The sequence below is a fragment of the Rhinatrema bivittatum genome, chromosome 1, assembly GCF_901001135.1.
Source record: "Rhinatrema bivittatum chromosome 1, aRhiBiv1.1, whole genome shotgun sequence".
NCBI classification, from domain to species: domain Eukaryota; kingdom Metazoa; phylum Chordata; class Amphibia; order Gymnophiona; family Rhinatrematidae; genus Rhinatrema; species Rhinatrema bivittatum.
In genome coordinates this window covers 211,352,028-211,372,506 of record NC_042615.1, presented here as the reverse complement: position 1 = coordinate 211,372,506, position 20,479 = coordinate 211,352,028, and the positions used below count along the sequence as shown (strand labels likewise).

Sequence of the window (20,479 nt, the reverse complement as noted above, 5' to 3'; positions counted from 1 at the left end):
AAATTTCAGATGGGCAGAATGAATGGGAATGTGTTCCTAAGCATCTTTCAGATCAAAAACACACATTCAAGTCATCTCTCCGCCAAATGAAAGAAAAGATCATTTGGAGGAAATTGGTCTTTAACCTCTCCCAAACCAGCTATTTGTTCAGTCTTCACAAGTCCAGGATAGGATTAGGAAGCGCAGAGAATAGAATTCCTGGCTACACACCTGGTAAGGGGCAGAAGATACTCTACCTCAACCTGCAGTTAAGCATATTGAGAAAGATCAGAGCTGAAGACTGAAAATCCTTAATTCGGAGAAGGGTGTGAGAAGGGTAAGCGATAGCTTTATTTCACAATTTTCGGGACCCACCAGTTCTTGGTGCAGATCCTGTAATGTCTGGCTGGTCGCACTCACCCTCGGGAGCCACCTACCCGCCTGACACTGAGATTGCCACTTTCGTGGCTGGAACGCCACTGCTACTTAATGCACTTTCTCTCTCCATGAATAGACCCCGTGGTGGGAAAGCCCTGGCAGTGCTGCCTGATGATGTCATGGGAGGCAGTCCTCTTAAGTCCAGCCGACACGTTTCTCAGCATCTTAGCAACAGGTCTGCTGCCTTGTTGCTTCCTCCGTGCTTTGTTGTCCTGCTTTGTCTTCTTGCCACATCTTGTCCCGGTGTCCTGCCTTGCTTTGTTGCCCTGCTGTTTTTCCTGCCTTGCCTACCTTTCTTTTTATGTCTGCCCTGATTCTCCAGTTCTGACCCTTGCCTTGGATTCTGACCACTCTCTTGCCTGCAGTTCGATACTGACCTCTGCTAAGGACTCTGTCTACCCTGTGGATCGCCACCTTGACCTGGATCCTGACACCGTCTTCTCACTGCCTGCCTCGACCCCTGACCTGGACCCAGACACCTCTTACTTGCTGCCTGCCTTGACCCTAGGACTGGATACATATTTTCTGCTTGCTGCCTGCCCTGACTACTATCCATCAGTGGTGTAGTCACGGGTGGGCCTGGGTGGGCAGCTGCCCACCCAACTGGAACTGGAAGAGAAGCGCCGGAACTGCAAGGCCGTCACGGGATCCCATCCCCACGATGGCAAAGAGGAGGACCCATGCCCGGCGCGACCAGGTGTGCCATTCTGTGCATTTGCATGGTAATGGAGCAGCACACATGGGGAAGAGACGGGCTGGCAGCAGGAGGAGAGGCTGCGGGTCGGTGACTGTATAGGCTCCGCCAGTGGCCCACGGCTTCTCCTGCTGCCTGTACGGCTGCTGCCTGCTTGGGGGGGGGGGGGGGCGGGAGCAGAAGTGCCGCGCACAGCTTCCGCTCCCCCCCCAAGTAGGAAGATCGGTGGCCATGCAGTCCGAAGATAGCAGGAGGCTGGCAGCAGCGTGAGAGATCAACTGATCTTCCTGCTTTTGGGGGGGGGGGGAGGGGGGGGGAGCTGTGCGCGGGCTTGAATGTGTATGTGTGGATAAGAATGGGAGCCTGGGTGTGGGTGTGTGGGTGAGAATGGAAGCTTGAATATGTGGGTGAGAATGGGAGCTTGATTGTGTGGGTGAGAATGGGAGCTTGATTGTGTGTATGTGTGGGTGAGAATGGGAGCCTGGGTTTGTGTGTGTGGGTGAGAATGGGAGCTTGAATGTGTGTATGTGTGGGTGAGAATGGGAGCCTGGGTTTGTGTGTGTGGGTGAGAATGAGAGCCGGGGGGGTGGGTTAAGAAAGTGAGAGCTTGTGTATGTGTCTGCAGAGAATGTGAGCTTGTGTGTGTGTGGGGAGAACATATGAGAGTGAGAGCTTGAGTGTGTGAGGGAGTCTGTGAGAGAAAACATGTGGTGTGTGTGTGTGTTTGTGTGGAAGGGAAAAAGGCAGTATTAGAAGAGAGACACTGAAAGGAAATTAGGAAATGAGCGACAAGGGAAAAAATAGGAATGATAGACCAGGACCAACTGATTAGAAAAAACCAAGTTCAGACAACAAAGGTATAAAAAAAATTATTTTGAGATGTTAGCAATTTAAATATGTCATATTTGGGAATGTGCATTTCTTATATTTTTGTATTTTGTTCTTCAGTATTCCACTATTCAGAGACTTTAGTTTCTCAGGCTTTCTATTTTGGTTTTATCTGCATGTTTCTATTTCTAATTTGTAGTCTCTTATTTCTATATTAGGTAAAGATCGGTCTCTGTTTTGCCTGTGTGTGTGACTGAAATGCAGTATTTCTGTTAGTGTGTAGTTTCTTTGTAGAAGTCCAGCTTGTTCTGTTATTCCAGTAGGTGATGTATTAATGTTCTAGGGCCTGGTGTAGTATTTGCATTGCTGCTTTTCCATAAGGTTGCTGTTATTTGAATCCTGAGAGTCAGTGCTGTGACTGTATGATATGGGCAAGGTTCTAGAAGTCTTTCTTTGCGGGAGTTTCCCTTATTTCACGAAATAGCAGTGGAGGGTTATTTTTTGCTGAGGTGGCACCAGAATTTGAATTTTGTTTTTCATGTTAGTTGTAATGTGAATTGTCCTAGTTCTGCTCTGCACCTGTTCTGGTGATTAATTATATTTTATTGTAGTTATGATGATTTCTGGCTTTCTGAAAAGAGGATTCATGAAAGAATACATTAACTTTTGTTTTATTACATGATTGGATCTGATTGTTTTCTTTGCTTTTTACACGATATACTTGTGCATTCATAAACTGCAATAAATATAAAATAAATTCAGATTAATAAGGAATGTTAATTCTGGTAAGTGCTTGAAATAATTGAGGTAAAATGTTTTAAAGTTTCATGCATGATGCATAATGGCTGTTGCAAACTACTTAGAAAGCCATTGTAGGGTGCAGTATATGGCATTATTTATCAATAAGAATACAACTAGTAGGTCTCAGACATACATGCCTACTGCCCACCCATGTTAACCTTATGCCCACCCTAAAATCAATTCTGGCTACACCACTGCTATTCATATCTAGATGCTCTCAGACCATTCCTTGAGGCACACTCACCTAAGTCGTACTGGCCCCTGGAACCCAAAGGCTCAACCCATGGGGAATGGGACTAATACAGGGGAAACTCCAGCTCCTGTCCCAGGAAGGGCGTGTGTGCGAGCTGTCAGCGTGGGCCTAGTGAGTTCACCTACTAGGTTACACCAACCACGCCACAGCCTAAAGGCACACATCCATGACAGAGCCATTCTGAAAGATGGACTAACCCTTTCCCCCACTGGAGGAGGGTGGTAAGGCGGATCCCAGTGATGTAAAAAAACTGATACCCAGTTTAGGCTGTGCCTGCTACTGAGCCTTAGGCTGGCACCTTTCCCTCCACTAATCTCAAACTGAAGAGCTACTGCTGGAGAGGAGGTGGCACAACAATGCTGAAAAGAGCAGAAGAATGGGCATTTGTAACAGAAGTTCTGGGGTGGAGCAGGGGCTGGTTGGTTCCCTGCCGCAACTGATGACTGTATTGTTGATTGATGCTCTTTCATCAGAGCTACTCTCTCTCTCAAACTCTGTCGAACAGGTTAGAACATAAGAAATATTAGAAATGCCATACTGAGTCAGAACAGAGGTCCATCAAACCGAACATCCTTTTTCCAACAGTGGCCAATCCAGGTCACAAGTACCCAGCAGGATCCCATAGAATAGATCCAATCCTTCTTGTTCATAACTAGGGATCAGCAGTGGCTTTCTCATATCTACATGGCTAATAATCTGGTTTGAAGTGTCGAAAAGCAGAATCTAAATACATAAATAAATAAATAATGGTTTATAAACTTTTCCTCTTTGAAATTTTGTCCAAAGCCTTTCTGAACCCAGCTATGCTAACTGCTTTCACCACATCCTCTGACAACAAATTCCACAGTTTAATTGTGTGGTAAGTGAAAAAAAAAACTTTCTCCAATTTACTTTAAATGTGCTATCTATTAGCTTCAAGGAGTGGTTTAAAAAAGGATTGTATAAGTTCTTGGAGGAGAATTCCATTACCTGCTATTAATCAAGTTAACTTAGAAAATAGCCACTGCTATTACTAGCAACAGTAACATGGGATAGACTTAGTTTTTGGGTACTTGTCAGGTTCTTATGGCCTGGATTATCCACTGTTGGAAACAGGATGCTGGGCTTGATAGATCCTTGGTCTGACCCAGTATGGCATGTTCTTATGTTCTTATGACCCCTAGACCTAGTACTATTTGAAAGGGTAAATAACCGTTCCCTATTTACCCATTCCAGCCTACTCATGATTTTATAAACCTTTGTCATATCTCCTCTCAGCCATCTCTTCTCCAGGCTGAAGAGCCCTCCTAATCTGTTTAGCTTCACGCCATCCCTTTTATCATTTTGGTCACCCTTTTCTAGCTTTGCTATATTTTTTCTAAGTCGGGGTGACCAGAACTGCATGATATCCTCTGTTTTATTTTCCATTCCTTTCCTAATAAAACATTCCGTTTGCTCTGTTGACCACCACCGCACACTGGGCCAAGGATTTCAAAAGTATAGTTCACATTGATTCCGATATCCTTTTTTGGGTGGTGATGATTAATATGGAATCCAACATCGTGTACCTATGGTTTGATTATTCTGCTCTACAGGCATCACTTTGCACTTGTCTACATTACACTTCACCTGCCATTTAATCACCCAAGCTCTTGTCTTGCAAATTCCTCTTGCAATTCCTCACAATTAGCTAGTGATCTGATAATTCTTGATAATTTAGTGACATCTGCAGATTTGATCGCTTCACTCGTCACTTCCTTTTCCAGATCATTTATAAATATATTGAAAGGCACTTGGTCCTGGAATAGATCCCTGGAACATTCCATTGCGAGAAATGACCATTCAATTCTACTGTTTCCTGTACTTTATCCAGTTACCAATACACCATAGGACATTGCCTCCTATCCCATGACGTTTTAAATAACTGAGTCTCAAGAGGAACTTTATCAAAAGACATCTGAAAATCCAGGTACACTATGTCAACTAACTCATCCTTATACACATATTTGTTAACTTCTTCAAAAAAATCTAACAGATTTGTAAGGCAAGACATCCCTTTGCTAAATCCATGTTGGCTCTGCCCCCTTAGTCTGTGTCTATCCAGATGGTCACTAATTTTGTTTTTCAGAATGGTTTCTACCATTTTCCTGGTATCAACATCAGGCTCACTGATCTGTAGTTCCTGGATCATCTCGGGAGACCTTTTCAAAAATAGGCATTATGTTGGCCACCCTCCAATCCTCAGATACCATAGCTGATTTGAATGAGAAGTTAGAAATTAGTGGTAATATGTCTGCAATTTCATTTTTTAGTTCTCTCAGAACTCTGGGGGGTATACCATCCAGTCCTGGTGATTTATTACTCTTTAGTTTGTCGATTTGTTCTATAACATCTTCCCAGTTCACCGTGATTTGATTCAGTTGCTCAGAATCATCACCCTCAAAGAATGTTTCTGGTGTAGGTATCTCTCCAACACCCTCTTGAGTAAAGACTGAAGCTGAAAATTATTTTTATTTTTCAGCTATGGCCTTATCTTCCCCAAATGCCCCTTGCTATGGGGTAGCCTGCACGGAGCGGCAGTTGCTTCCACCCTTAACAGAAGGTTTGCTGGGCGGACTAGACAGACCATTTTGGTCTTTATCTGCCATCATTCATTATGTTACTATATTTTGGCCTGTCTTTTAAGAACATAAGATTTGTCATACTAGGTCAGACCAAAGGTCCATCAAAGCCTTTGGTACTAGTGACCAATCCAGGTCACAAGTATCTGGCAGGATGGCAAAAGGGTGAAAGATTCCATGCTACTTACCCAGGGATAAGAAGTGGATATCCCCAAGTCCACCTTAATAATGGTTTTATCGACTTTTCGTCCAGGAACTTGTCCAAATGTTTTTTAAACCCAGCTAAACTCACAGCATTTACCATACCTTCCAGCAACAATTCCAGAGTTTAATTATACATTGAGTAAAAGTTATATTTTCTCCTATTTGTCTTAAATGTATCACCTCGTAACTTCATTGTGTGTCTCCTAGTCTTTGTACTTTTTGAAATAGTAAACACAGAAACATGATGGTAGAAAATGACCATATGGTCCATCTAGTTTGCCCGTCTGTCCAATTTATGTAGCCTTCCAATTCCCATCACTCTCTCATGCTTTCTTGAATTTGTTTTCATGCATTCCATGCATCCACTACTCTTTGTAAACAAATATTTCCTAAGATTACTCCAATTTATGTTTACCTGTTCCACTCCACTCATTTTATAGACCTCTGCCATATCTAGCCCTCAGCCATCTCTTCTCCAAGCTGAAGAGCCCTAACCTCTTTAGCATTTCCTCATAGGAGAAATGTTCCATCCCCTTTATCATTTTGATGGCCCTTCTGTGTACCCTCTTTAATTCTAGTGGCCTTTCCTCCCCATTTAGGCTAAGTCTTAAATGAAAGCACCCTCCTCTCCCTCCCTCCTGATACCTTTCACATCCCGTTTCAGTGCCGGGATTTTGTGTGCTGCGATCCCGGTGGCTTCCAATGTTGTTCTCTCAGCAACGCTGGAAGTTGTCAAAGCTATGCTGGAAGCCAACAAGTTCACAGTATACTGTGATTCCGGTGCTGAAATGGGTTGGCAAACAGTACTAAGTGGGTGGGAGGGTCATGATTGGGATGGAGATGGCCCAGAGGGAGATGATGGAGCATTCATTTAAGAAATAGCTTAACCAGAGAGGGGATGGGGGTGGTCTGCACTGAAGCAAACTTATTCTTAAATAATATCTGTAGAGGTCTGAGGGGAGCTCAGATAGGGAGGTTACTTTTTTTTTTCCATTGAGCTGGGAGCTGAGAACTGTTGTCGCTAGGCAACTTTTTTTTTTTTTTTTTTTTTAAGAAGGCCATCACCACTTAAACCGGCTATATTCAAAATTTAGCCTGTTAGGTTTAAAGTCATCGGACTAAAAGGTTAGCTGAATAACTTTATCTGGGGACATTCACTAGGACTTTTATCCCCCTGAATATCCAGGATAATATATCCGACTAACTACAGCTAGATAAATTAGCCGTTATCTTTTTTTGAATATTGGCCTCTGCATGTCTAACGTAGGCATAGTCTAATCTAAATGCAGACTGCGATATCTTAACTTTGTGAAGCACTGCAAAATTTAGTCCAAAAGTTCAGAGGCAGAGAAAGGAGCTCTGAATTCATTATCGCCCTGCCATTTCTCCTGAATTGTGGCCCTGATGTTCGAACCACAAGGAAAAACAAGAACGACAGCTCACGCCTTCATCAAGATACAACAGCATTTGGTTTGTCCTTTTTCAATATTAGAAGATGCTGTGCATTTTTTTTTTAAACTTTGCCCAAATTGTATTGTGGGTCTGAAAACAACAAAAAATTAAAAATAACATTTTCAATAGCATACCATCTTACAAAATTCATTGAGAAGACCTGTATGAGCAGAAAGCACTACAAACAAACTCTTACCCAAGGCCATAGGACATCATTACTTCTAAACCACATGGCCCTCTCCTTAATATTGGCTGCCATGGTCTCCGCATACAGCTGAATGGTGTCATTTGTCACTGGGAGACTCATGTTTGGATAAATGCCATCCTTAGGAGGATCAGGGAAAACTGCAAAGCCATTCCAGAAAAATCCCGATCTACATGGAAGGGAAGTAAAAAAAAACAAACAACTAATTATACATTTATAATACTAGTGTTAAAAACTGCACAATTCAGCTAAATGTTTAAGATAAAACAAGTAAATAACTGAAGACAATTTACACCTGAGTTGCCAAATTAGACATCTGAAAAAGAGGCACCAGCACAACTAATTAAGGAAAGAAAATATGTTTTAGCTACAATTTAGTTTCACTAACTGGTTGACTCAGCACAGATAATTTCCTGCAGACCCATGCAAGTAACACACATTAAAAAAAAAAAGTAGTTGTTTGTAGCTGCAGTCTGCCCTATTCCTGCGGCAGCTGTGTGCTGCTTTGCTTTCCAGATTTTTGTCAAGTGTGAGAATTTTGTACTGGGCCAGAGATGAGCAAAACAAACATGATGAGCCACTTTAATGCTAAACCCCTGCCTCTAATCCGCGTATTCACTCACAAACAATGCTTATTTGAATACGATTGCTATCTGCAACCATACAAACCCAGAAAAAAAAAGTAACATAAAAATTAAAATTTCCCCAAAGCAAATCAAGGTTTCAAAAACTCATTTTATTTCACCCAATTTACCATCCTTGTATTATTGCAATCAATGATCCATCACACTCCGCTCATGGGTAAATACCCAGGATAGAGGCAGAGTTTAGGATCAAGATCACTGAAGATGATTACTTTACTCAGCCTTATTCCTGCATTCCCCATTGCTGGCAGTGCAGTAAGGTATCCATGGATGACGTCAGTCTGACTCCTGAGAATACGCAAACCTGACTCATGCCAGGGAGACTATCACAGTCCAAAAATAAACTGTAACCAAAGCCACTGCAGAATAAAAAAAAACGATAATTCTAGATTTTACTTGGAAAAACTAGAGGAAAATCCCCCAAAACACACACTTCTGATCCTCAGCTTTTATGTAATATTTTCACTGCAAAATATATTATATTTCTATACACACAAATATCATAAATAGCGAAAAGTACCTGGCATTGCTCGGATAGTCTGAAGGCCTGTGCCTATCTGTGGATGCCTCTGCTTGTCTGTGTGTGTGTTTGGGAAAGCCTGTGTCTATGGGGACCTGTGCCTGTACCTTTGTGTGTGTGCAGAGGGGCTGATATTTGTGAGTGTGTGTCTGCCTGTGAGTGTGCATGCATGCATGCAAGCTCTGTGCACTTTTGCAAGCTTCTGTGCAATTCTGAGGGTTTGTGTGTGCTTCTGTGAGCTAGTGCAAGCTTATGTGCAAGTTTGCATGCGTACTTGAATGACCTTGCGCACATGCTTTTAAGAATGCCTATGCCTGCCTGTCCCTGTGTATGGGAGTGTGAGAGACGGCTTCGCAGACAGAGCTCATTAGTGAACATTACTCGGCATTGTTCAGATCGTCTGGTCAATAAACAGCCTGTGTGTGTAAAGGCATGTTCCTGAGTTTGTATGTGTTTGAGGGAGCTTGTGTGTGTACATGCCTGTGTGAGTGTTTGCAACAGTGCTCTGCAGACAGAGTATATTGTCTTTGCACATTGCACCTTTTACTGTCCCAGGTACCACCTGGTGGCCACAGACAGACCGACTGACACAAGCCTTTTATATATAGATAAAGATAAATTATACTTTGACACACACTGATCTTTCAGATAGCCTCATTTTCTATTATAGGCAAGTTACAAGACCACTGGATGGACACTTTGCGGTAGAAGACATAACATAAGAACATAAGAATTGACATGAAGCCCAGTATCTTGTTTCCAACAGTGGCCAATCCAGATCATAAGTACTTGGTAGGATCCCAAACAGCAGATAGATCCCATACTGCTAACGCCTAGGGATAAGTAGAAGCTTTTCCCCAAATCTATCTGTTAATAACAGTTTTATGGACTTCTCCAATTACTTGTCCAAACCTTTTTTTAAACTGCTTCAGCCTCTGGTCCACAAAATAAGAGGAACTCTTGGGACTTGCCAGTTCAATTCATGTTCCCCCACTGACTCTGGTAATTACCTCTGGTGGATGACCCCTATCTGGGCCTTAGCATAAACCAATGTAATTGGGTAAGAACAGCAGCAGCATTGCTCATGCTTTCGTCTCTGGAAGATACCAGGACTGGCTGTACACCACTTCCTCTACAGGGGTGGCTGCACGCATCTTTCTACCGTCCTGAGACCGTAGGATAGGTGGAATGATTTGCTCAAATAAAAAAAAGGAGGCCATGAATATTCATGTTACCTATTGGAGAAGGGCAGGTGTGATGGGGTGCAGTAGCTGTACTGGTCCATAACATGAGTGAAGATCTCTTGCTTTTCTGATAGAGAGGAAGAGCCCCTCCATACAAATTGGAGCTTCTAAAATTACAGAGAGAGAGAGAGAGAGAGAGACAACAAGCCATTATAAAAGCACACACGATCCTCCACTACAAATGACCCACTGAAAAGATTCAGTCATTGACCGTCAACTGATTAAATAATAAAACATTACAAAGCATCTTCAAAAAAGAAAGGGAGAGTTTCTTTATTCACTCTAACTACATCAAAGGCCTGCTTCATCCTCACAGAACAATGTTTTTCAAAGAGACAAAAACATTTTACAAAAAACAGAGTAAAACATATCAAAGTATTACTCCTGAAAATTCAAAGTCCACTTTTAGAGAGTCTAACATGACTGCTTTGTCCAAATAAAGGCTGGTTGCTCACAAAGTATTTCTCCTTTGCACAGAGCTAAGCTCTGGCCTACCAGAACAGCACAAGAGGCTTCCTGTGAGGGGACAGCTCCTACAGTCAGACAGGCATACTTGGTTCATTTGACATAACTGTTCATAGCTGGTAGTGCTATCTGGTGCTTCTAAGAAAGGGGAACAGAGGCTGTGAAGCCCAAGTATTAAGCTAAGCAACTTCAGCTGGCATTTCAAGTCCCTCCTACCTACCTCTCACCCCTTCACCCCAGGCTCCTGTTGTTATTTCTTTTTTTTTACCCAAACATGGTTATAATACCTTAATTTGGAACAAAACAATTTATAAGCCCACAGATCACCCCAACCCATTGAGAACTGAGGATTTGTCAACTCCAACAAATAAACCATATAGCCAGTATTTTTCAATGCATGCCTTAGGATTAAAACAGGCCAGCTGCATTTTTCAAATTCTCCTTACTTCCTATGGCTCCACTACTCCCTCTATTTTTGATGCTTATCCCCCCCCCCCCAGTCTTATTTCCCACTGGAAACCATTGCAAACATCAAGTCCACTGTCTACATTTCATCCTCCCCAGCAATTCCGTCTTCTGTCCTTTCTAATGTTCTTGAGCTACACAATATTCTAACTCTTACGCAGCCTTCACCTCTCCCCAAGAGTATATTATACTCATCAATTTCATCGCATATCTGCTTCTCTCCATGCTATCCCTCCTTCTATCAACGAGGGTCATCAATCCTAATCTTGGCCTTCCAAGGCAACTTTCACCCCATCTACATACGTTAACCTGTCAACCCCTCCTATCTTATTCCAATCCCTTTTCTTCCCGCCTATTCTCTCCCTTTCTCATTTTCCCTCTGGAATGCCTGCTCTATGTCTTGCAAGCTTGCCTACATTCATGATCTCTCTCTCATTCCCTCCATCTTCTTGCCTTGACCGAGACTTGGATTTCCCTTGAGGGCTCTACTTATGTTGCTGCTCTTAGTCATTGAGATTATTTCTCCCATACACCAAGCTCAGTAGGCAGTAGAAGCAGTGTTGGGCTGCCACTCTCTTCTTCCTGCAGGTTTCAAGCCCTTCTTCCACGTCAAGCCCTCACTCTTTTCTTCATCTGAGGTCCACTACATCTGTTTCTTCACCCTTCTTTCATTCTGGGTAGCAGTCATCTACTGTCCTCTCCACTTTCCTTGCTGACTTTGATTTCTGGCTTTCCTTTGTTCTCAAACCATTTTCCCCTACTGCCCCTACTGTTATTCTTGAGGACTTTATCCTACATGTTGATGATCCCTCTGACTGTGTTACCTCAAAGTTCCTCACCTTAATCTCGTCATTTTATTTCAAACAATGTTCTACTGTTCCCATTGATCATTGACCAGCATAGCCTCTGTCTTGATCTAGTCCTTTCTTGCAACTGCATTCTCTCAGGATTCTCCACCTCTCTGGCCAACACCTAATAACTTTCTCTCAAACACCCTCCCCCGCCATCTCATCCAATCACTACCACCACCTTTTGGAACATCCAGGCTATTGACCACAGTATCCTCTCCATTATGGTCCTCACCTCTCTGCTCCTTTACATCCCGGCCTGATTCTGTTGATGAGGAAGTTTCTTTTTATAACAGTATATTCTCCTCTGCTTTAGACAATCTTGCTCTGATCCTCCCCCATCCTGTAAGGCGTACAAAAGCCAACTTTGGCTCACCTCCAGTTTGCTTCCTATGTTCCTGTTCTCACTCTGCAGAACATCTCCGGTTGAAGTCCCATTCCCATGCTAACATCATTCATTTCAAATTAATGCTCACTTCCTTCCAAGTCTGCTATTACACTTGCCAAGCAAGATTATGATGTTCATCTGACAAACATCCTTGCTGCTAGATCCTGCCATCTCTGCTATGCTCCCCTCCCTCTTAGCTTTCCACCTGGACTATGGCCAACGTCTTCCACAAAAAGATTGAAGAGATTAATCATGAATTCACCTCTCAACTGCCACTCCACCCCCATTTCATTCGCCTCCCCTCCCTTTGGCCCCTTGGCTCTTCCTTTTCTGAAATCACAAATGAGGAAACTGCCCATCTTGTTTCTTCCTCAAAACTTACAACTTGTTCCTCTGACCACATTCCCACCTGACTCCTCAGTTCTATCTTCCCTGTAGTCATCCTTTCCATCTGTCTCATCCTCAGTCAATCATTTGCCCCTAGATCTGCCCCCTGTTCCTTCGAACATGCTGCAATTATACAAATCCTCAAAACACCTTCATCCTACCTGCCCTACTATCATACTATCTAATTCCTCTCTTTTGTATCGCTAAAATCGGTTCCCTCCTTTTTGAGCATGCTACCAAAATGCTCATCCACTCTCTTTATTGCCTCCCATTTCGACTACTGCAACTTGCTCTCTGCAGGTCTCCCGCTGAATGGTCTTTCCCCACTGCAATCTATTCAAAATTCAGCTGCATCACTTATCTATCTTCAACATCACTTTGGCTATTTAACCCCCCTTTTCAAGCCACTACATCGGCTCTGTCTGCTTCCACAAACACTTAAAATTTTCCTTACTCACCTATAAATTAATTCACTCTGCAGCTCCTCATTTCCTATCTTCTCTCCCTACACTCTTCTTCATGAACTCCATTTATCTGGCAAGACACACTTATCAGCGTCCTTCTCCACCACCACCAAATCCCAACTCCATGCTTTCCACCTTGCTGTGCCGTATGCCTGGAACAGACTTCCTGAGTCCATTCACCAAATTCCCTCTCTGCGTGTAGTCAAATCCAGTTTAAAATTCACCTTTTGAAGCTGCTTTTAAATCCTATGTGCTTTTCTACAATAAATACACTTCCTACAGACTCTTGTTGGTCATGTATGTTTGTCTTGACTAAATTGTAAGCTCGATGGAAAAGGGACAGTTATGTGTACCTGTACAGCACTGCATATATCTAATAGGGCTTTATAAATAATAAGTAGGAATAGTATTGGTGTCATGTGGATTCTTGCAGTCTGCTCTTCCAGAAGATAATGGTCGAATGATGTAAATAACAACCAGAAAATCTTACAGTAATAGTATACAGAGACGACACAAATCTAAATAAATACAGAAGTAGAGAAAATTACTCTTAGTTTTGGATTCTTCCACATTTTATTTATTTTTCCATTTTCCTTCTCCTCTTGGGCTTTATACTTTTGTTCCCATTTCTTTTTTTATAATTTTGCATATTTTACATTAATATTCTTAAACACATTCACATATTTTCAGATAACATGCCAGCCTCTTCCTTTTCTGATTCATTTTTAAGTTTTATAATTCATATTTGATTTTAATCTGTTTTTTTATATTTTTATTAACTATTCATTTTTACTGTATTTTGTTAGATTTTCTCACCCACATTTTTAAATTGAAAAAATGGTATATGCTTTCGGGTAGATTTTTAAAAATTGCGCGATCGCGTACTTTTGTTCGCGCACCAGGCGCGAACAAAAGTACGCTGGATTTTATAAGATACGCGCATATCTTATAAAATCCAGGGTCAGCGTGCGCAAGGGGGTGCACATTTGTGCAACCTGCGCGCGCCGAGCCCAGCGCGCGCTGCCTATTCCCTCTAAGGCCGCTCCGATTTCGGAGTGGCCTCTGAGGGAATTTTCCTTCGCCCTCCCCCCACCTTCCCCTCCCTTCCCCTACCTAACCCACTCCCCCGGCCCTATCTAAACCCCCCCTTATCTTTGTTGGCAGATTTACGCCTGCTAAAAGCAGATGTAAATCTGCGCGCGCCAGCAGGCTGCTGGCGCGCCGACACCCAACCCAGGGGCTGGTCCAGAGGCCTCAACCATGCCCCCGGGCCGACGCCACGCCCCCTCCCCGCCCCTTTGACAAAGCGCCGGCGGCCTATGCAAAATAGGCGCGCCGGCGCATGAGGGCCCTGCGTGCGTAACTCTGCCCGGATTTACGCGCGCAGGGCATTTAAAATCCGCCCCTTTATGTTTGTGTGTTTTTGTTAAAGCAGTTGCCCATGCTACAGTTTGTCTACCATTCTGCAGTGACATTTAATTTTTTTTCTTTATTTATACTTTTCAGCACTTCAAAGCGGATTACATTCAGGTACATAAGTAGTTTATAAATACATAAGATTTGCCATATTGGGTCAGACTATTTCCAACAGTGGCCAATCCAGGTCACAAGTACCCGGCAAGATCCCGAAAGGTAGATAGATTCCATGCTGCTTATCCCTGGCAAAAGAAGTGGATTTTTGCAACTTCACTTTAATAATAGCTTATGGACCTTTCCTCCAGGAACTTGTCCAAACCTTTTTTAAATGCAGCTATAGTAACAGCTTTTGCCACATCCTCTGGCAACGAATTCCAGAGCTTAATTATTCGTTAAGTAAAAAAAATTTCTCTTATTAGTTTTAAATTTATCACCTAGTAACTTAATTGTGTGTCCCCTAGTCTTTGTACTCTTTGAAAGAGTAGACAACTGATGAACATTTACTGTCGGTATTTTCCCGTCCTCAGAGGGCTTACAATGATTCAACAAGGTATTTTCTCATAGACACAGAATGGGAGAAAAGCCTTAGTGAATCGGGCAATAAGTTTGTACCTGAGGCAATGAAGGGTAAAGTGACTTGCCAAGGCCACAAGAAACATCAGAAAGTTCAAGTATGAACAGATGCAGTGCATATGCCACTTCAGGGGGGGGGGGGTGAGGATGGCTCCACCCAGGCAGAACCTCATGCTGAGAGCGCTGGCTTTTTTCAGCGCTGAGGTAGACAACCCCGAATGGGATCCCTCATGCTTCTTTGGCGCCTTAACTTTTCTGTGCTGCACTCATCCCCCGACTTGTGACAGATCCAGGAACTGGCACCATGAGGAGGGGGTTTTATTTATTTATTTAGTAAGGTTTATACACTGTCATTTGGAGCAATTCCTTCACAACGGTTCACATGGCACATAATGTAAATTAATAAATTACAAACAATAAAATTAGCTGAAGTGCCAAACATCTCAATAAAAATACTATTACATGGTAGTTGTATTAAGAGCAATAAAAAACGTTGGAGCAAGAAGTGTTTCCGGGCTTGTGGGAAAGAGGGGGAGATTCCATTGAAACCATAAAAAGGAGAAGCTCTGCTGCTCTCTCTCTCTCTCACCCTGTCACAGGGCCTCCATCTTCCAGGCGTGGTACTGCTGCACTTTCAGGGGCATTCTACCACAGCTATAGCAACTGGATGCATCACGATCTGGGCCCAGACAGCGACAGCAGGCCACAAATGCAGGCCTTAAAACCAGCAACAGTATTCTTGGCCTTGGGCTGCTCCATACTTACTTTCTTTTTTTTTGGGGGGGGGGGGTGGGGGGCTCAAACTGAAAAGTTCTGTTCAGATGCTGCCGAGGCAGGGGAAGAAACAAAATATTCAACAAGGCAGAAAGTGGCCAAGAAACGGCCTAAACAAATCTTAACCGAGAGAGAGAGAGACTAGGATACATCTGCGCGGTAGCTTAGGAAACAAAAAGAATGAAGGGTTACAAGGCAACACGCATGCAAGGGAACTCCCACACAATCTCATTAACGCTTTTACTGAGCTCCAAGAGCTGGGTCTGTGTTAGTGCCGACAGAGGACGTCGCCCAAACATTATGGCTGACTCATACCTGCTTGACGACAGAGAACTAATGACACAGGATGCCAAAAATGTAGGGCAGAAACTGCATAGGAAAGGGACGTGAAGGGCAAGGCACACAAAAACTTAATTTTAAATAAAGAGCCAAACTATATTAGAACCCAAGGTCTCTTTGAAAGGTGATAGACAGGAGTGAATTCAAAAGTCTAAAGATTCTTAATAAGAAAAATATATACCATGTATTCTAACATTCTTTTAATTCTTATTTTCTTTACAGATCTTATTTTATAATATAAACTTAAGCTTATATACAACCATACATCTCCCAAACGAACAAATATATAGTCAATGGAAACATGTGTACTGTAAATACACCATACTTTCTATCCCAGTTTTTACTAATAGCTACAGGGGAGTTAAGAAGCTTATATATCAATGGTATAGCATCTTGTATGTTTTTTTTTTTACCTTGGCTTTCTGCATTTTGTCTTTCACATCATAGTCAATACGAGAGATGAGGTGTGCATTAAAGCCAGCCAGTGCAAACACCGTGGGTGTAGCAGCAGAGGCTCCAAAGGGATCCACGTGCCACGAAAACTGAGGTCTCACACCAAAGGTTTCATACAGAAAGCCATGTCCTTCTGAAAAAAAGGAATTCAGTGCTCTTAAAAACAAGCTAAATTTAGTTAGTAAGAGTATTTATTGCATTGTCTGCAAAGTGCATCCCACAACTACTACCACTATTAAACATTTCTATATCATAAAATGTACACAGCATGTGAGGTAGCCTGATAGTGCTGTCTTCTGTCAGCTGTGAAGGAGGAGAAATCCCATATGTATTGACTGTCTAGAAGGAAAGAAAATGATCAGATAAGTATAATTGAACCATTCTTAGCAATAATGTTTTTTTTTCTATAGTTTGGAGTCTGTTCCAGCTGCCCTCTAATCCCTCCTGTCAGAGCTGTAATGGGATCTTGAGGATTTCTGATAAACTCAGAGGAATTATGATGCTGTTTGTGCCCATGTTAAATGGACTCGCAGGTTTGCTGGGGACTGCCCAAGAGCAAGAGTGCCAGGGTTGTCATCTCCTTGATGCACCTGGCTATAGTGGCTCTGGATACTGCTTCCCCTTTCCTGAGGACTGCTGAACAGGACACACAGCTTGTTTGACTTTCTAAGGGTGTTTATCTCCTTTAGGTACTTCAAGAGAATACAGTGTACGTTTAGCCACCATAGGCCCTCATCCTTTTCCTTGCCTTTTTTGTTAATGAAGACTGGCAGAGAGACAGATTGGTTAACATGAGAGTCAATACTTGTTGCGTCCGTTGGTCTCAGATGGCTTCGACTTCTGTGTCTCAACTTTTTCTCTGCTCTCCCCGCTAGCCTTGGGAAGATGGCTACCGCCACATCTGCAAGCCGCATTCTCCGGCGTCCCTGGAATGGCTATGGCAAAGCCTCACGCCATGTTTCTCCTAAGGTCCTCCTAGGGTGCGCGTGCGCACGCCACCCACGTCTTTATCCACGTCGTGGCGGGAACCTCGGGGGCGTCCCCCTCGAGTGATGTCACGCCATCCGGGTATTTAGCCTACGCTTGTTTGCTAGCTCATTGAGTTAGCAAGGGTTGGATTCGTCCAGTCTAAGCTACTCTGCTGCTGGAAGCTCTCTCTGCCCTTCGGGGTATTCTCTAACCTGGGTACCCGCTCCTCGGGGGCCCTTTGCTTTCTTTCAGGTGCCTTACTGGGATCAGGTACTCTCTCCTCGAGAGCTTGCTCTCCCTGCCTCGGTGCCTGTAACCATCTACCTCTGCCTGGTGGACTCGCCAACATTACAGCTACCATCTAGTGAATAATCTAATTTTCAGTCTATCTCATCTACAGCTTGCCGTGCTGGGAAACCTACACCTGGATCTCCCTATACCAACTTGGTGAGACAGGTTCCCTCTGCCGAGGGTCCCTGGACTGCTACCTCTGGATCACCTCACTACTGCCACCTGTGGTGGTATACATCAGCTGTACAATAAAAGACAAAACTCTGTGTTTGTGTGTCCTGAGTCTAGCCCAGTACTGTGGCTCCCCATGGGACTCCTCCCCATGGGCATGGTCATCTGCCACAGTACCCAAGAATCCACTCAAACACCTCAAAACCATAACAATACTACCTTTAGAAGAAAACATGGAACTGGTCGAAAGATTATAACTCTTGAGGAGAAGACCAAGTAAGGGCCTCTACAAGATAGGGCCTGCAGTTCTGAAATGCACCTTACTGAGCAGATCGCTACTAAAAAAGTGGTCTTCAGGGACAGATCCTTTATGGAGGCCTGTTTTATCAGTTTAAAGGGTGGCTTGACTTAGGAGTAGGTTGAGAATCCATGGAAAGATCACGGGCCTAAAAGGAGGACACATCTGCTTCACCCCTCTCAAGAATCAAACAACATCCAGGTGCACGGCCACCTGGACACCTTTGACTCAGCCCCTATACCATTCAATTGCTGCTGCTGCCTGAATCATCAGGGAGTTAAGGAAGAAGTCCTTAGCTAGGCCCGACTGAAAGAACTCTTAAGATGTGAGGAATACCTGACTTCCATGGGGAGATTTCCTGCTTATTGCATAATTCCTCAAATATCTGCCAGACCCCAAAATATGCCAATGATGTTGGTGAATTTCGAGCTTTTAACATGGTTAAGAATATGGCAGAGTAGCCGCCCTCTTATGCAATCATGCCCTCTCAAAGGCCAGGCTGTACCAGTCCTTGTCAGAGGAGCCCATTTCCTTTGGGAAAGTGTGGCAGTGCTCCTACTAGCAGCCTCACTAGATCTGCATACCATAGTCTCTTTGGCCAACCTGGGGCTACTAAAATCACTAGGGATGTCTAGTTTTCTTTCTTTCTTTCTTTTTTTTTTTTATTGTCCAGCCATAGAGGGAAACAGTGGGCTGACTTGTGGCCATGGGCACAGGAAAGAGTCTATGCCCCGGAGCCTGGTTCTGCTCTGCGACAATTACATGTCAACCTTGGCATTCCCTCAACGCCATTAGGTCCACCCCCAGCAGCCCCCAGCAATCCATTATCAATTAGAAGGCTTCTGGACTCAGCTCCCACTTTCCTAGATCCAACCTGTTCCTGCTAAGGAAGTGGGCCTGACAATTGTCCTTCTCTGCCATGTGTGTTGCTAAGAGCAGGAGCAAATTATCTTCTGCCCACTTGCACCGCTGGGCAGTTTTCTACACTACAGTGCAGCTGAGGGTCTCTCTTTGTTTGTTTACATATACCAATGCCATGGTGTTGTCTGACATCACTCTGACTGCTCTCCTCTTCAGCTGTGGGAGAAAGTGTGGAATGCTAGTCTGATGACTTGCCTCTAAGTGTGTTTATCATCTACTGTCCTTTGTTCATTGTCTTTGACCATCTAACCTTGGCAATGGGCCCCTAAACTTACCAAATTGGCATTCGTAGTGACCACAATTCAGTCGGGGGTTCTAATGCCACCCCTTTCAACAGGTTGGATAGCTGAATCCACCAGTCCAGGCTCCCTTATCTCTGGGGGCACCTGTAGCCAGCACAGGTAATCCTGAGAAGAAAGTGACCAGCGTGATAGTAGAGAGTGCTGTAAAGGTCTCATATGAGCTCTAGCCCATGGAACCAGGTAAAGTATTGCTGCCAAAAGGCCAAGCACCTGGAGGTAGTCCCGCACTCTGGGTGAAACTTGTCCTTGGAAAGCCTGCAGCCCTTGCATCAATTTGACCACCCTTTTGGGGGACAGCGTAATTTTTGCTTCCCCCATATCAAAGCAGGCTACTAAAAACTAAGGTCTGGGTCAAATCCAGGTTGCTCTTTGCAAAGTTTATTACCCAATCTACCTTCTGTAAAAGCTGGATCACTTCTTTGGAGCACCTGTGGCTTTCTTGCATCATCTGGCCTTTATGAGCCAATCATCCAGGTGGGGGTGCGTCATGATTCCTTAATTTTGGACGAAAGCAGCCACTTATTATGACCTTGGTAAAGGTCCTGAGTGCAGTCACTATGTTGAACGGTAGGGCCTAGAACTGGAAATGCTATCCTAAAACACAGAACTTTGTGGGTAATTCAGGGAGGCTAAGTACTCCCCTTCTCTTAATGATGCTATTATTTAAAAGTCTTTATTTTATACAGCCTCCCCACCAACAGAGGTCATCAGAGAACCTTGCTCACAGCTGCTCTAACTACCGCCTCACTGAATCACATGACGCAGCAGTTCCAGCCCTACATAATCCAGCCTGTTTATTCCCTCGGTGCCTCGAGTCTCCTCAGCTCCTTGACTTGACCATTCATGATTCCTTACCTAGTTTCCCTGCTTGTGGCCTTTCTTGGCTTTCTACCTTGCTTTGAGGCCTATCTTGGCCCCTTGTCTTGTTCTGTGGTATTCCAAGCCTACCTGCCTTGCTCTGGGCCCTTCCAGGCCTTCTGGTCTTCCTCTACAGCCTTCCAGACCTACCTGCCTTGCTTTGAGCCCTTCCAGGCCTTCTGGTCTTGCTCTGCAGCCTTTCAGGACCAATAGTTTAAACCAGGAGTGTGTAAAC

General features: G+C 43.7%; 1 protein-coding gene across 2 annotated transcripts in view; it reads right to left on the bottom strand.

The window, feature by feature from the left end:
- MAN2B2 (mannosidase alpha class 2B member 2) overlaps positions 1–20,479 on the bottom strand; it is a 143,338-nt gene that overhangs the window by 106,208 nt on the left and 16,651 nt on the right. For both annotated transcript variants that reach the window (XM_029591516.1, XM_029591527.1), the window contains exons 4-6: positions 16,395–16,567; positions 9,854–9,969; positions 7,446–7,623 (exon numbers count right to left, since the gene is read on the bottom strand). In XM_029591516.1, coding sequence (XP_029447376.1) covers positions 7,446–7,623; positions 9,854–9,969; positions 16,395–16,567 — 467 coding nt within the window. The remainder of the gene's footprint in view (positions 1–7,445; positions 7,624–9,853; positions 9,970–16,394; positions 16,568–20,479) is intronic.